The 17,208-nt window shown below is 33.4% G+C and overlaps 2 protein-coding genes across 2 annotated transcripts; both read left to right on the top strand.

The window, feature by feature from the left end:
• Positions 1–3,770: 3,770 nt before the first annotated feature.
• On the top strand, positions 3,771–7,589 carry LOC113770058 (O-acyltransferase WSD1-like). The gene is made up of 5 exons (XM_027314410.1): positions 3,771–4,031; positions 4,572–5,150; positions 5,945–6,298; positions 6,682–6,819; positions 6,998–7,589. The coding sequence occupies exons 1-5, from the start codon at positions 3,834–3,836 to the stop codon at positions 7,163–7,165; spliced, it is 1,437 nt and encodes a 478-aa protein (XP_027170211.1). The 5' UTR covers positions 3,771–3,833; the 3' UTR covers positions 7,166–7,589.
• A 2,500-nt stretch (positions 7,590–10,089) lies between these two features.
• Positions 10,090–15,298, top strand: LOC113770834 (O-acyltransferase WSD1-like). The gene is made up of 5 exons (XM_027315429.1): positions 10,090–10,283; positions 10,569–11,147; positions 13,055–13,408; positions 14,119–14,256; positions 14,955–15,298. The coding sequence occupies exons 1-5, from the start codon at positions 10,092–10,094 to the stop codon at positions 15,129–15,131; spliced, it is 1,440 nt and encodes a 479-aa protein (XP_027171230.1). The 5' UTR covers positions 10,090–10,091; the 3' UTR covers positions 15,132–15,298.
• Positions 15,299–17,208: the final 1,910 nt, after the last annotated feature.

The raw sequence follows: 17,208 nt of genomic DNA, 5'->3' as shown, positions 1-17,208 counted from the left end.
CAAATTTGAAATGAAATTGTATTCTCTCTCCAAAATGAGTTTTAATATTATATTTTGAAATGAGTTTCAAATGTTACCAAAAGTTTAAAGTAAGGGAGTCAAGTGAGAATTTTTAAAATTTGAGGGTGCTAAGTAAAACTGTCAGAAACTTTAGGGAGATTTTTGAAATTATCCCTTAGAAATTTCATTTTCAACCTTTAAATATAGATAGGTTTCTATTGATTACAGGGCAGCCTGAAACTTTCTTTACATGCAAAATGGTTTAGGGATATACCCCTCCCACTTGTGCACCCTTTCTTTTCAAAGGCTTAATAAAATTTTGAGCTGACCACAAAAAAAAAAAAAAAAAAACAAAGGAGTTGAGATGTGTACAGTTTTGTGAAGGCACCCCAATCAATAGATAAAAATGGAATAATCTGCTGAAAACATTAATTAGCTTAACCAGTTGTCCAGTTCGAGCTTGACAGCTCCTTGGTTTCCACATGAAAAAAATAAGACATGACATTTTCCATCATAATCCTCGCTTTTGCAGTTGGTTTAAGTTTGGATAGAGCTGGCAATTTGTCCCAAGTCCCAATGGGCTACCCATGCCCAAAGGAACTTTGGGCGGGATGGGTATTATAATTTGGTATTGGGTTTAAGTTGGGACACATCCCAACTATACCCATTAATGAATGGGAAAGGATGGGAAATACTTGGGTACCCATTGGGCTCAAATGGCAAGGGCTCCGTTTGGATTAGTTGTTTTTGGTAGGTGTTTTTGAAATATTTTATTGTAGCAGTGTATATGAAAAATTTTTACTATAAAATTTTTTTGAAATATTTGATATATTAATATGGATGGGATGTTTCTTGAGTTATTGTATATTACTGTAACATTGTATTTGAAAAACTTATTTTTTGAAAAAAAAGTCAATCCAAACGGAATCTTAGATTAAAAAATTATCTTTAACAATTTTTATAGTCATACCAGTGAATATAATCTAGTAGTCTTCCTAGTCATTATCCACAAGAATTTCCAGCATTTCAGTTAGTTTAGACCTGTCATCCTTGGACAATGATAAGGATAAATATTCAACATCCTAAGGACCTTGGCCATCTTGATATATGTTGGAATATGGTTGTATATCTATCTTTTCCTTTATTTGTTAATCCAATTTTTGGTGGGAATCTTGAGTATAAAGCACTTGCATGTTTATTTAATAAAACTAAAAGAAATTTAATAAATCAAAAATATTAAAATTATATAAAAATAAAAAATGAATTAAAGGAAAAAAAATATGTAGAAAATGGATTTGGGTATTGGGCGGGATCAATCTAAACCCATCCCAAAATGATCCCGCCCAAGTTAGTCCCAAAACACATATGGGTAAGGTTGGGCCCAAACCCATATGACTCGGTTCCATCTCAAACCCAAGCAAATCCCGCCCATCCCGCCCATTTTGCCACCTCTAAGTTTGGAGCACAAAGAGTTAATTAAAGAAATTAAAGTAGGACAATTTGCACTACTATCTTATTTTTACATGTTTAGAACTACTATTTACGAGTTATATTGGCAGCGAAAATATATTATATTCCTTTTTTCTAATAGAAAAGATCATTTCATTCAATGAATCTGCACTAATAATAAAAAAAAAAATTAAACGAACATGACACAGATAAAATAGATTTGAAATCAATAGATACAATAGATCAACCAACGCTAGAAACTACATCAACAATTCACTTTTTTCAATGTTTCTTCGAATTTACCATTCAATGCATCACATTATCTACCATTCCTCCGAGTACTCCAATTCATCTAATTATTCATGGTTAGATTCCAGCCATGGTTGGATTCCAATTATTTGCCTGTACTTATGAAACATGACTATCAGTTAGTTGGTTGACATAGGCCGGCATTCAAATGCTACACAATTATTAGCACAAAAAGTCAAGTCATTAACCCAAGATAGATGTGCCCTTTTCTTGATTTTCTCCTCTCAGGCAACTAAGAGTGGGTACAATGTTCTTAAATGTGATGCAGATAGCCTTCAAAAACTGGTGCTTTCTTGTCCAACTTCAGCGCCAAGTTCGTGTATTTTGCTTGTATTTTTCCATCCTACAGGCCGCCATACACGATTAATCTTCACCTATATCATTACACGTGTCAAAAGAAAAGAAACATTTTAAAGTGTCAATCTATATCCCACTGACAAGGGACTAGTTCAGATATTGTTGGAAATTTTCGGCACCCGGAAGAGTAATCTAGACAATTGTCTTTTTTATTATTTTTTTTTTTTTGGGGGATTGGCAGTGTCCAGAGTGATTATGACTCGTAATTCACTTATATATTTTCTTTGATAGAGGCTACATTTGTACCTTTTCATTTTACATTCACTCATTATACAAGTTTTAAAGTTAGTGCATAATAATTTCATAGTCATTTTTAGTGTGTCCATTTAAAATATATACAGATTAATTTTTCCTACACTCACTAAGAATTTTCAGTAAGTCTATTTTGTTATATAAGATTTTTTTTTATATATACTAACAAGTTTATATGCATGCTACATAATTTCTATACAAATCTAAAACACTTTTTTTTTTTTTTTTGCACATGTTGCATGCAATTACACTTGCTAGTGTAAAATAAAAAAAGAGAAAAAAAAACCACTACACTGACGGTCATTTTCAGTGCCCATTCAAATATAAATATATATATGTCAATTTTTTTTTTCCAAAAGCAGGAGTTATTATTTGGATAAGCCCAACTAATACTTCTGAAATGATCGTAATTAATAAAGTCGGTTGCAAAAGCCTTTCAGCGTTTGCTCGCAGTTGATATACCATAAATACTGCCTCATAAATGAGAAATCTACAACTGGATAGGGGATTTGAATAAGGAGTATGGTTGGGCTGTTGACACGCTTACAAACTGGTTCATCTGCTGTATTTTCACACCGACATTCTCGTCTCTTAGATTTTGTATTTTCATTTTTCTTCCAAAAACCCCCCATTTTTCATATGAAATATGTGAAAAAATTATTAACAAACTTGAATTTATATTTCACCATTTTCTTACTTTTTCATTTGTTCTCAATGATTTCTGACGCATCAATATTTTTTCTATGCACTATTCCAACAAAAAAATGAAGCAAATTAAGCCAAAACATGCATCGGGTCTGGAAACCTTCACTATATTCTCTTTTCAAATATCGCTTGGTATTGAAACCTAATGTTTCATACTTTGCGTTCTATTTCAGAATTAGAATAACACATAATAAATAACTACCCTATTGTAGGTGATTTTAGTCTTCACCATCTACTTGGAGTTGAGAATCTTGAGTTTCGAGGTCTCATGAGTTGAGTTTTATCTAATTCAAATCGGTTCGTATAATTCTCACTACATTTAGTGTAAACTCATAAAGTTTTGACATAATCATAAATTTTACGTCAATTTAGTTGTATGAATTGACAAATTGAAGTTACACCTATGTTATACAAATTTATACTAAGGACCGAAATTAACTTATGAGGCAGTTTCCATTAACAAGAAATCTTCTTTTCTTTTATTCTGGAGCCAAGTGTCACTTCCCGTGATGACAAAATAGCTCAAACTTATATGGAGTGAATTATACGGCTCCATTTTAATCAATTATAGCAACCCTTCATAGATGGAGTGAATTATACGGCTCCATTCTAATCAATTATAGCAACCCTTCATAGATGGAGTGATTAGTATATATACCATCCCAACTTAATCCCCGAAAGTGAGGTAGCAAGGGGCACTAGAGAGGTTCACAGACAAGTCGAAGCGATTAGCTAAGTTGTGGACCTTAGTTTGTACGACAATGGGTGAGCTCAATCAAGATGAAGAATTTCAAGTCCCTGTAAGCCCCACTGGCCAGTACTTTAACAGCTCCATAATGTCCGCTGCTGTTATAGGGGTGTTAGAGTCTGAAATTCCCATACAAGAGGATGACTCCCTAACCTTGAAACTGCTTCAGGAACTTTTCCTACCCATCAATCCCCGGTTTTCTTCCATCATGGTATAATCACTTGCTACCCCCATAACTTCAAAGGAAAATTGTGCACAGTTTTTTTTTTATCATTAAATATATATACACATGCGCTACATCATTTTCTACTGTCTCTGGATGTCCTATGTACTTGTTCTTGGGGTGTTAAAAAAAATTTTTGATTCCCTCTTCCAAATAGGTTCCCATGTTAATATGCAAAACTTTTTTGTAATGGGATGGTTAAACCTTAGCAATTTATTACAGGAAGAAGTTAGGACAGAAACTTATGCAGCCTCAAATCCGTCTATATACCACTTGTAATTTTTCACATATTGCTGTTGCAACCAAATTTTTCAGCAGGTAAGCATTATATATAGGGAGCAATAAAATTGTAAAACTTTATAGCGGGCATGATTAACAAAATTTCATAATTTGACTTGAGAAAACTAATATGCAGGTACTTCAAACTAATATTACCTATGTGACACTTTGTTTCCTAAAAGTAAAATTCGAGTTATTTTTCATTTTTGAGTAAGTTGTGAAGTAAAGTACGAATCTATGTATGAACAGGTTCAAGACGAAAAAGGAGTGAAATTGTGGAAGAAAGTGGAAGTGATTCCCAAAAACCACATTCATGTGCCAGTTTTCCCTGAGGGGAGGTCTTTAGAGTTCTATGATGAATGCTTCAATGACTATTTGTCAAACATGGCTTTGCAGCCACTCCCACAAAGCCAACCATTATGGGAAATTCACATAATTAAATACCCTACCAAGAACGCAGCTGGAAATCTTGTGTTTAAGCTTCATCATGCACTGGGTGATGGCTACTCAATTATGGGAGCTCTTCTTTCATGTTTACAAAGAGCTGATGACCCTTCTCTTCCTATAACGTTTCCTGAATTTCAAATGAATCCTAAGGGAAAGAATAATGATGAAGGTAGCATATTCAAGAAGGTCCCTCGAGTTCTATCTGGAATAGGTAACACTATATCTGACTTTGCATGGAGCATGTTGAAGAGCACTTTTCTTCAAGATGATCAGACACCCATAAGGTCTGGAGAAGATGGAGTGGAATTTCGACCCATGACTATTACAACAATGACATTTTCCATTGACCAAATCAAGCAAATGAAGGCCAATCTTGACGTGGTAAAGTTTCTATCGTATTAGTAGCATTATATTATGAGTAAGTTTTTTATACGCTGTCAGTTAATGTATAATTTTTTCTACACTAATAAATTTAGATCATACCACATAATATGATTTCAAATTTGAAATTCAAATTATGCACATATGGCTTGCGTCTATAGCTGCTTAGTGTAAAAAATTCACTATACTGTCAGTGCATAAAAAATTAATTCTCATATTATAGGGATTAATTAAGTGTCAGCCAAATCATATATATTTGCAAATCAAGCCTTTGAGAGTTAATTTACTCGAATTGACTTTGACAGTTGAAGGGAAACTGTAGAAGAAGTGCGACAAAAAATTTACCTTGACAATTCTAAGGATTAGAAAAAAAAACATTAAGTTCCGATTATTGATTAGAAAAACAGTTAAGGCAGCTAGATAAGGGGTAAAAATTGAGGTTAGTTAGTGAAATTAAAACTGACTATACTTTTAGAGTGTGAAATTGTAAGTTTTTAGCATAATTAAAATAGACATCAATATCATTCTTGGGCTGTCCATTTAATTGGAAGAGTTTGCAAACACATTCAAAGGCGACTTTGTTAACCTTAATCTTGGAGCTCATGGTCAAACCCCATTTTTTCTCCTATTTGAAACCTTGACCAAAACTAGCGATTCCATGGTATAGCCTAAAAATCAATTTCCATGTAAAAAAAAGAAAAAGTTGAGAGGAAGGAGCCAAAACATACCCTTACATTTTGTTATAAAAAAATTCTTAAAAGTTGCTTTTTTTTTCTTTCTAAATTTTGAAACAGTCAGTAAATGATGTTATATGTGGAGTAATATTTCTGGGGACTCGACTGTACATGCAAGCAATTGACCCAGAAAAGACCAATGGAAAATCTTCAGCATTGGTGCTGCTAAGCACCAGAGCCATTCGTGGGTACAAGACAGTGAAGGAGATGGTGGAACCCCATTCTAAGACTCCATGGGGCAACCATTTTGCCTTTATGCACGTATCCGTCCCAAACCTAACAAAAGCCGGGTCCCAAAACCCACTAAATTTTGTCCTGGAAGCCCAGAAAATCATCAGGTCAAAAAGAAATTCTGCAGGAGTTTATCTCACCGGCAAATTGCTAGAAACATTGCGCAAATGTAGAGGACCCGAGGTATGAATTGTCCATATCAAGAAGAATAGTTTTATATATACCCTCAATGTTTTTAAATCAATTGATATATATCCTACTCCTTCGAGTTGTATTATTGAGAAAAGCATTCATGTTTTTCACTTTTACATTGTCTGAGTGTTATTCCATGCATTCATGGATAGTGCAAAATCTGGCTATTTTTTTTTATTTTTTATTTTTTTGGCTTGACTTGTGGAATCATGGCTTGATTGACCAAAAGAATGCATAGCCCTGTTGGGCTTTTGAGGTATGATTAGATTTTATAAACTGTAGGGGATTGTGTTTAATATGAGTAATTTTTGCGACTCAAATTTTTGTTGTTGTTGGAAGAATTGCAAGAGCTGAAATTTCTTAATTCTCCACAGGCCACGGCTAAGTTTATCCACAAAACACTAACGAACTCGAGCATGACAGTTTCTAATGTTTTTGGTCCTGTAGACCGATTGGCTTTGGCCAATCATCCAGCTAAAGGAGTGTATTTCATGATGGCTGGATCTCCTCAGGTACGTTATAAATTCCATTATTAACCAAAGAGAAAGAAAGAGATGAAATTTGTTAAATTTTTCATACCGTGATTTGATTAGAAGTACAATCTCTTACCATTCTTTTTTTCTTTTGTACTTAAATCTATGATAAAAGAGGTAAAATTCGTTGCTTTTTTTTTTTTTTTTTTGCTCGCAGAATCTTACAATAACAATGGTTAGCTATATGAAAAAGCTGAGGGTTGCAATAGGAGTAGAAAAGGGAATGATAGATGCTGAAAAGTTCAAGTCATCAATTGATGAGGCCTTCAATATGATATCTCTTGCCGCTGTCAATAATGGTTCTGCTCCGCCAACCAACAATTAGTACACCATTGAATGTCACATGATAATTTACTCTAATTTTGCGGCAAGTAATCGATTATGCTTCATTTAGTCTTCATAACGTTATTTGCTGTACTGCCGACGAATTTTGGAGAGATACTTTTTATCGTGCTTGTAATTAGCCCTTTTTTTTCCCCCTTTTTCTCGAGGGAAAAGTTTGTTTTGCTTTAAACAAATACTGTCAGTGTTATACATATATATATATATATATATGTATGTATATGTATATATGTGGAGACTTTTACAGTTAGTTGTAGAAAAAGCCTGAATTTAATGATATACGATATGGAAGTTTTTGATGAAAATTTTTGGTTTGGTAGGAAAAGATTATACCAAACAAGTTCTTGAGGGTAGGCTAGTTTTCTTTTCCATTCTGAAGTTGATTATGAACATTGGAAGAACTATATTGTTTTGAAGTGGGAAGAGAAACCAAGTGGTGGAGATGTGATTGATGATCATTTATGTCCATGATGGAGGGAAGTTTATTTATGTCGATATTTACTTTCTCCATGTGAAAAGGACTCAATGGTACCACAGAAAAGATAAGACAGCGGCTCACCAGGCATTATTTGCATAAAAATAATTGGGACATAAATAGTTTCTGAACTTTGTCTTGCTTAAATTTACAATTTAAATAGATTTCGCAATCATGTATACTAATATTTTATATTTATCGAATAAAAATAGACATCTTATCTCTTCTAGTGCTCCATGATCCATGTCTGGTTAGCAAGTTCAAAGGCTTTATTGCTTGGCCCTAATAGTATATACAGCCACAATCATGCAAACTCCACTAATTAATTTGCTGCCAAGTTCCATTTTTTTTTTTTTTTGTTGGGCGCCTTTCGGTGTAGCTTATGACAAAGACAATTTTATTCAATTTGAAGAAAATTGAAGGGTTAATTCCACTTTGCATTCTTCAACTATATTTGGATTGTATATTTTAGGGACTAAAGTGAGACATATTTTACTTAAGTGGAACAAACTTTGTTCGTTAGGGACTGAATTGTCTCATTTTGATGTTTACGGACTAAAGTGAAAATTTGAATGTAATTGATGGGTGCAAAGTATGTTTAGTTTCGTTTTGTTTCAATTTTTTATCATAAAAGAAAAGCCACGATATTTACATCAAAGGGTTTCTTCTTTTCTTTTTATTTTCTCTTTGCAGCAAAGTTTTACTGGCCTTGGTTCAATACATTACTTATGACGATGACTTTGTTTGACATTTTATCACAATGAAAATATTCTTACCCATGTCATTCTTCAAAAATCAAATGAAAACAGCACGGAGAATTATACCCATCAAGATAACGCCATATATCTACTAGTGAAAAGAAAAAATGTTTCTAGTATAAGAAATTTTTGCCAAAAAATAAAAAGAAAAAAATAAACTAACATGGCATGATTTTTGTATACCAATTTGAATCGACTTATCTTTATACAAGATCCATGTTTAGATACGATAATAATAAAGGATCAGGTATAGGTTGCAAGTAGTAGAGACCAAGCTTCAAAATACTCCAACAAGCATCATTCTACATCATAAACAAGAACTCTTATGCTAGGATGATATTGGGTTGAATGCAAACAGGAAACACATGACAATCAAACCTAATTACCGACAAAATTATAACAAAACCAGTTAAGGCATTAATGAGAATCAAGTTTTCTGAAGTAATAGTAGCCATTTTTCTAAACAAGGATTCACGTCTCACCCATAATATTACACACAGGGATAATTGCAGAAACCTCTCCTGAGATTTCTAATAATTTCACTTGGATCTCCTAAGATTTCAAAAATTACACCTACCTCCCTTGTCCATTTAAAATGACAATACTAACCTTAGTAGTTTTAATAAAACTCTCTTGTTATCATGTTTATGCAAAAGACGGATTTTATAATTTTTTTACGTTTTTCCTTCTCATTCATTTCTCTTATAAACTTTAAACTAGTAATATTTTTTTGATAATTTTTAATATCATCCAAATTTTTGTAGCTCTTTTTTTTTGGGTATCAAAATCAAGAATAAGTCAACAATGATTAAAAACAAGTTCCATCAACAAACTAGTCCATAAACTTTTATTAAAAAAATAATCCATAAACTTTAAAAGAAACAAATTAGCACTTTTTCTCTATCTTAAAAAGAATTTATATTCCTAATAAAGCACTATAAAAAATAACCTATTATAGCAAAAGATTTATTGTTATAGTTGATTATTGAATAACAAATATTGGCATGAAAAAATTGACACTCTTTTTGTTTAGAAGAACAATTTGAATTTGTAAGATAAGGGCATTTTAGGGTATTCATAAATTTTTTTATTCTATTTTAAAGTTTGGTTACCAAAGTGTCAAATCAAGGGAGGTAAATATAATTTTTAAAACGTCAAGGGAACTAAGTGAAATAGTAAGAAACCTCAAGGGAGGTTTCTGAAATTATCCCTTACACATAAACTAAAATTTGACTCCAGTCAAGTTGGATATTCTTGAACGAGATTTTTTCCACTTGATTGAAATAAAGGTACGGTTGCTGAAAGTAGAAATCCGAAAAGCCAATTGTGTTCGACGATTTGACAATAAAATTACGCATGGTAAATATTCATAATTAACTTCACAATAATAAAGATTTCTTTCACACCATACAAATGAATGAACCGCCAATTACATTAAGCTTCACAAGGTTTTTCCTTTCCAATAATTTCCTTCACACCATTTTTGTTTTCTTGTACCTTCTTTTTGTAGGGGTGGAAAATGTAGCCATTTTGATATCTTAATAGCTAGCTAACTAGTTGGCCTGAGTTGTATGGTGGTGGGGTAATTAATGCCACCACCAACTTGTACGCGCTTCACGTTTCACGTTTATAAACAGTTGAATTTTGGTCTGAGCTTAGGAGCTCAAAAAACCAGAATGGATCTCAATCATGATGAGGATTCTCAACCTGTGAGCCCAACTGGCCAATACTTCAACAGCTCCGTGCTATCCATTTGTGTTATTGGAGTTTTAGAGTTTGAAATTCCAATACAGGAAGATGACTCCTTAACCGTGAAATTAGTTCAGGATGTCTTCCTCCCCATCAATCCACGATTTTCTTCCATCATGGTATTGAAACCGCCTCCAATCTCTCTTCTTTTTGCTTGCCTTATGTTTTTGTTTTTGTTTTTTGTTTTTTTGGTTAATGTATATGTGCATCTTGTTAGTTGTCTTATAATAACAGTAATTAGCTAGCTAGATGAATTTTTCATCATGTTCTTGCATCATATATAGGAGAATTAATTTCAATCAACAAAATCATGTCATTTTTTAATGCAGATGTGTTTCGTATAACTACATAAACATGCTAATAATAGCATTAATTAATGTGTGTTTGTGTTTTTTTTTGGGTAGGTTCAAGATGAAAAAGGGGTGAAATATTGGAAGAAGGTTGAAGTCAAACCAAAAGACCACATTCGTGTGCCAAATTTTCCAGAGGGAAAGTCAGTAGAGTTCTATGATGAATGCTTCAATGACTATTTAACCAAATTGGCAATGGAGACACTCCCACAAAGCCAACCATTATGGGAAATTCACATCATTAAGTACCCTACAAAAAATGCAGCCGGAAATGTTGTCTTCAAACTTCACCATGCTTTAGGTGATGGCTTCTCCATTATGGGGGCACTTCTTTCTTGTTTACAACGAGCTGATGACCCTTCACTTCCCATTACTTTTCCTGCATTTCGGACGAATCCACAAGATATTAGTATTGAGGATAGCAGCATTTGCAGAAGGGTGCCTCGAATTCTTTCTGGGATTGGAAATACAATATCAGATTTTGTATGGGGTGTATTGAAAAGCACTGTTCTTGAAGATGACCGGACTCCAATTAGGTCGGGCGACGATGGGGTGGAATTTCGACCGATTAGTATAACAACATTTTCATTTTCCATGGACCAAATCAAGCAGATTAAGGTCAATCTTGAAGTGGTAAGCCTACAATCTTGTTCTCATTATGGATTTTATAATATTCTTGAGGAGTTAAACATGTCAAAATCTCATCATGGAAAGGATATCCACGACGTACCTCTATTTGATATCTATAGACCGACATTTATTATCTTAAAATTCATTTCGTTCTTTGCGAATTTTAAGTAGTGAGTGTATTGGATACCAAATAAGGGTGCGTGAATGTCGTTATACTTCACCGTATTCCCTTAACCCTTTTGTACGAGAAGGGGACAACATATCCTAATAGTATTTTAGTTTTCAAAAGAATATTCTATTAAAAAAACCATTCTCTTCAAAAATATATATATATATATATATATATTCAAATCATAAGGAGGGGGTGGTTAATTGGTCCCTTTTGGCTTTTAATTGGTCAATTTTAGCTTCATGAGATTATGATTTTATCTAGAAAGGTGCACATTCATAGTTCTTGAGAGTTCACAACTTCACATCCAATGAAAAGGCTCCATGAGGTGCATTAAATTCGACATGGGTGTTTCTTTGATGATAGATACAGTTCCTGGCGGGGGTGTGGGGAGGTCCAGTCATGCACCCTCCTATTTCAGAAATTTCTTTCTTTCCCCATAAAATTTTTAAAATTTTCACTTGCATTGTTCATTGTAAAATTTAGACTTTGCTCCTGTACAATACAAAAATCTGATGATACCCCCTTAAGTATATATATATATATATATATATATATATGCATACTTATTCCTTGGTCTTGGCCTCTAAACTTTCAACCTCTGATTCTGCCAGTGGGTATAGTCACATAGCAAAAAGACTTCCTTTTGGATTTTGATTTTAGATACATTAAGAATTTTTGAAAACTCACAGAGTACACGAGTTTTCTAACATCTTTTTATAATTACACTGACTAATTCAGATAATAGGTTTCCCTTTTTTGGAGTAGCAGTATTTTTATTCAGTAGAATAATGAGGAAAGCCTTGTGAAAATAAAAATTATTATTTGGATTGCCATTTTTTCTCAAAAATATATTATATTTTCTATGAATACATTTTTCAATTAACTTTTTTATCTCACGTCCATTAAATCGTTACAGCATATTTTACTATAAAAATTTTAAAAAATAACAATCCAAATGGCCTCTTAATTCTTTTCAGCACAAAATGCCTTCAAATTAGAAGAGGTCACAGTAGACTGGTAATGGTTACCGTGGACTACCCCATCTGATAATAATGGACAGGGCCAGTTGTTTCACATTTATTCCATCCGGTTCCTCCAAATAATTATACATAGCTAGACGAAGGCGAATTAAGGCAAAGCTGCCATGTGCCATGTCTATTTGTCTTGTCACCAGCTGCCTCAATTATAAGACAAAGAAATCTGCTGTCTATTAATTTGTCTGGATTCTGAATAAGTGAATACTTGTATATACATAGAGATGGTTTTTTTCTTTTTATGATTGGATAATAGCCATATATATATATATACATACACACATATATACATACATACGTACGTATATATTTTTATTATTACACTGCATTTTGTTCCCTCATAGACGAAGACTGAGAGGTGGACTAAGTTTCAAAACATTGCTCCTTCTATTAGTTCTATCAATTATGTGTAAATGGGATGTAGAAAATTATTATTTTTAAGGCAATCAATCACGAAACTAGAACCATTTTGAACCTTTAGTCAATTGGCATTCACATAAACTATTACGTTAGAACTCACTTGTAATTCTGAAATCTTGATTTCAAAAGAATTTGTTGCAACGTAAATAAAGGATTCAAAATTCTACTAATCTAGAAGGATTACTGAGATAAACATGTATATATAAATGTTTAAAAAGTACCTTTAACAATCGTGGCTAATATATTAGTACAAAATTTCACTTTTTTTTTTTTTGGGGGAGCAGTCCATCAATGATGTAATATGTGGAGTAATATTTCTGGGTGCTCGACTGTACATGCAAGCGATGAACCCAGAGAAGACCAATGCAAGTTCAACTGCATTGGTGCTGCTGAATACTAGAAATATTGCTGGCTACAAGTCTATTGAGGAAATGGTGGAACCAAACACTGAATCAACGTGGGGAAACCAGTTCGGATTTTTGCATGTTTCGGTGCCAAGGTTTACCGAAAAGGATTCCTCAAATCCCCTCAATTTTGTCTTTAAAACCCAGAAAACCATCAAAAGTAAAAGAGATTCTGCAGCCGTTTATCTAACTGGTCAGCTGCTAGAGACGCTGCGGAGACACAGGGGCCCCGAGGTACGCCTATATGCTACCCTTAATTAGGCTAACCATGTTGCATTTTTTATGGATGAACCAAGTTTACACTTAGATGAGAAGTGTTGCGATTAATAGGGTTAATTAATACCTCTATAATGGTGTTAGTACCTCTCAAATTAACCATTTTTATGGTGTTAGTATTTTCAATATAATTTTTAATTGTCGCTGATGTTAAGTATAAAATTCATTAAAATTTCTTCATTCACGTGGTAATTTTTTAAATTTCAATACGATAAATGTTAGATTTTTATTTCTCTAAGGGGAATGTAAAGAATGAAGGAAATTTGAGAAAAATTAAGGGCTAATAAGAACGGTAGAGGTACTTTTGAAAAATTTAAGGGTGCAAATGTGGGGAAATTTAATAAAACTGATAATTTTACTGGTCACTTTTATAATTTTTCAAAGTTTTGGGGGTGGGGGAGTGAGGCAATTGCCCATCCTCAGCATAAGGTGGCTTGGGCTTCTACAATTATTGAAGTATATAAAATTTTCCTTACTCCACAAGTATTTTGACATGAATTTAAATTTACAACTGTCCTGACAGTAAAATATGGCATTTTAAAGGATTCTACACCTATATTTTCCTTAAAAACAAAAGGGTATATGTAAAAAAATGATGATAGGTAATTTTTTTTCTTAATTTTTCTTTTTGGGTTTAAAGCTGTGATTAAGTTTTTAATTGTGGCCAGGGAACAGCTAAGTACGTCCACAGTACTCTGAAGAACTCGAGCATGACAATATCGAATATTTCCGGGCCAGTGGATCAATTGGCTTTGGCTAATCACCCAGCTAAGGGAATGTATTTCATGGTTGTTGGCGTTCCACAGGTATATATATAATCATCCTATAGATAAATGCGAAACAACAAACTATTTAGTTGGTCCAATTTTCACATTGTTTTTATCATCAAAGAGAGGGTTTAGATTGAGTTTAATTTTCTGTATATCTACCATAACTTTGTGGGTAGTTGCTCTATATATATACCTAATAAGGTTTCAGGTAAAATTTCACTTACTGCCTCTATAATTATGTGCCATAATCTGCATTAGCATGCCTCAAAACTCTTTTAATTATTATTACCTCTCCGTGTTAACTTGAAGTACGTTATTAAATTAACCCGTTGTTTCTTTTAATATTTTTATCAAATTTTTTATTTTTGCTAATGACGACAATGTTGTACTCCTAAACTTACACTACTAGTTAGAGTAGTCATTTGCCAAATTAGTTGCTGAACCATTGGAATAGTCATTTGCCAAATTAGTTGCTGAACCATTGGAATAGTTAGCCTTATTTCACAAATCAAGGGGAAACAATTCTAATGAATTATAGCCCATCTCCAAAGAGAAGTCAGTCAATGAAATTTACCCAAAACGTGTCTTTTCCTTTGTGTTTTTTTTTTTTTTTGTTTTTTAATATAAACCTAGGCACAAAGTATCAATTTATGAAGTATTTGTGCCTCTATATATATATGTGTGTGTGTATAGACACTCACACACACACTAACTATTATGGAACTCACATGCAGAGCCTTACCATAACCATGGTAAGTTACATGAGAGAGCTAAGGGTTGCAGTAGGAACAGAAAAGGGTTTGATTCATCCTCAGAAGTTCCAATCCTGCATTGAAGATGCCTTCATTATAATGTTCAAAGCTGCTGCCGAGTCCAAGTCTGGATCTGCTACACCGACACAAATTAATTAATTGTTGAAGATCACGAACATGAACATTACACTGTCATCATCAATTCATTTCACCTATCACAAAAATACAAGCCATCAATTCATTTCATAGACTTTCTCATATGAAATGTTCTAAAATTTTGTTACAACTTCCGGAGATGTCATGGGAACTTCTTCGACCCTTCTGTTCTGTTTCCTTTTCTTTAGATTTTTTGGCTGCTAAACTAAGGCACGATGGATTAATTTATTAGTAAGTTGGAGAATCTGTAGCAGGGATTAGAACAAATGGTATCCTTTGGAGAATGGAAATGCGAGTTGAACAACATAAAATGCAAAAGAATATTGTAGGATTTAGTACCAAAAAATGAAAAAAAAAAAAAAAAAAAAAAGGTGGAGTTCCCGTAAAAGTTTGATTTTTTTTTTTTTTAAGTGAAAGGTCTTGAACTAGGACTTCTTACTTACCTACTATCTTATTACACAATCCAACCCTTTGTAGACATTTTATTGTAGCAACCTTACATATAGGGTCACCTTAGTGCATAGAATAGAAGATCTCAAAGCCAAATTTTGGACAGTAGATTATTTGCTTATGTCATCAACATATTTTTTAACTATTTTATATCTTACATATATCATATTCAAAAAGTGGTACAGTATTTTTTTAAAAAAATTATCCTATATAATCTATTATCCAAACACAATCATTGTTTTAGTTGCAGATTAATGGGAAAACATTGCACCATAAGCGTTTCATTGGAAATAATAGAATCGGACGATTTTGGTTTTCCTGGAGTAGGACCAACTCAAAATTTATTTCAAAAATTCTGCACTCTGCAGCAGTTATTTATTGATGCATTTCTACGAAGCCTGAAAAAAATAAATGATGCAGGCAGTCTAATTTCAGTTCTGTACAGCATTGTTGCTGTCTAGCATCTAATGCCAATCTATGACGTCCGAAAGGCTGAAACTATAGGTTCCTCTTTTTTGGAGCAAAAGAGATCAATTTTATTGATAGAGCATTTAAGTCGTACAACTCATCAGGTAAAGAAGTCTGAATAAATGCAAGAGTATACCTCCCATGTTAACATGAGACTGCAGTCCTATACAGTACATGAGCTAAACACTGTCGAAGCATTCATGAGAAATCACCCATTTAGTCTCTTGGTTCTAGTCACACTTCTCCTAGTCTCAACCACTCCTCGTACCTCTGTAACGATATTAGATACAATTTGTACCGCCATAAAGAGCGATGCAGAAGCCCTCGGGGCCGGCTCGAATGGCATCGGGATAATTCTTTTAAGTCCTGAGGTCGTGTGTTCGAGTCGCCCCTCCTATCGTTCTGTGTATTTTGGGGAGCGAAATATACATGTGCAAGGAGATTAATCTGATAAAATTGAGATACTCATGTATCGTAAAAGATAGGTAGAATGCTTGCCCTCCATGAATGATACAGATACACTGTGCATGCAAGAGCCAACCTTTTGAGTTGACCACCAAAGGATGTTGACTTCCTGTGTTGACTAATTGGGGTTGTTCTTAGTAAATCCTTGTTCAGTATTCAAACATTAATTGACTTAATTCGAAGGACTTTAGTTTTTTTTTTTTTCCTTTCTAAACCGATAATGATTAAAGAGACAATGACCATTTTAGTCCCTTGCTTTTGGGATCTTGGCCAATACGGGTCAATGTAAGACCCGTGACAGAAAATTAATAAACTCAAACAAAATTTGTCAATCTGCACGACATGTACGCCACCATATCTTATATCTTTTCAGTCGTGTCTAATTTGATTCTTTATGTGTCATCTCTACAAATTTAAACCTTGATTTCAACGAGATTGAACCAACGTAGGACATTTAGTTAAAAAATTATAGAACCTTGATGGACCAATCCCGTACACAGGATTGTACTACTAAAACAAAGAAGAATTATGTATATATAAAAAATAAAAAAAAAACCAGAATGGAGAAATAGAAGAAATTTTGCACCTAGTCCACATTGTCAGTTTCTTCCTTTAAATGGTATCTCCCTCCTTCAAAGTTCAAGCAGCTCTGCATTTTTTGTTTGTTGTGTTTTTTAATTCTTGGTTGGAAGAAAAA

The sequence above is a fragment of the Coffea eugenioides genome, chromosome 5, assembly GCF_003713205.1.
Source record: "Coffea eugenioides isolate CCC68of chromosome 5, Ceug_1.0, whole genome shotgun sequence".
Lineage (NCBI taxonomy): Eukaryota > Viridiplantae > Streptophyta > Magnoliopsida > Gentianales > Rubiaceae > Coffea > Coffea eugenioides.
This window is presented reverse-complemented; position numbering and strand designations above follow the sequence as displayed.

Coding starts and splice junctions, on each gene's coding strand:
- LOC113770058 (XM_027314410.1), top strand. CDS start 3,834: ATGGGTGAGCTCAATCAAGATGAAGAATTTCAAGTCCCTGTAAGCCCC. Junction 5,151..5,944: donor TGAAGGCCAATCTTGACGTG/GTAAAGTTTCTA, acceptor ATTTTGAAACAG/TCAGTAAATGATGTTATATG. Junction 6,820..6,997: donor TGATGGCTGGATCTCCTCAG/GTACGTTATAAA, acceptor TTTTGCTCGCAG/AATCTTACAATAACAATGGT.
- LOC113770834 (XM_027315429.1), top strand. CDS start 10,092: ATGGATCTCAATCATGATGAGGATTCTCAACCTGTGAGCCCAACTGGC. Junction 11,148..13,054: donor TTAAGGTCAATCTTGAAGTG/GTAAGCCTACAA, acceptor TTGGGGGAGCAG/TCCATCAATGATGTAATATG. Junction 14,257..14,954: donor TGGTTGTTGGCGTTCCACAG/GTATATATATAA, acceptor ACTCACATGCAG/AGCCTTACCATAACCATGGT.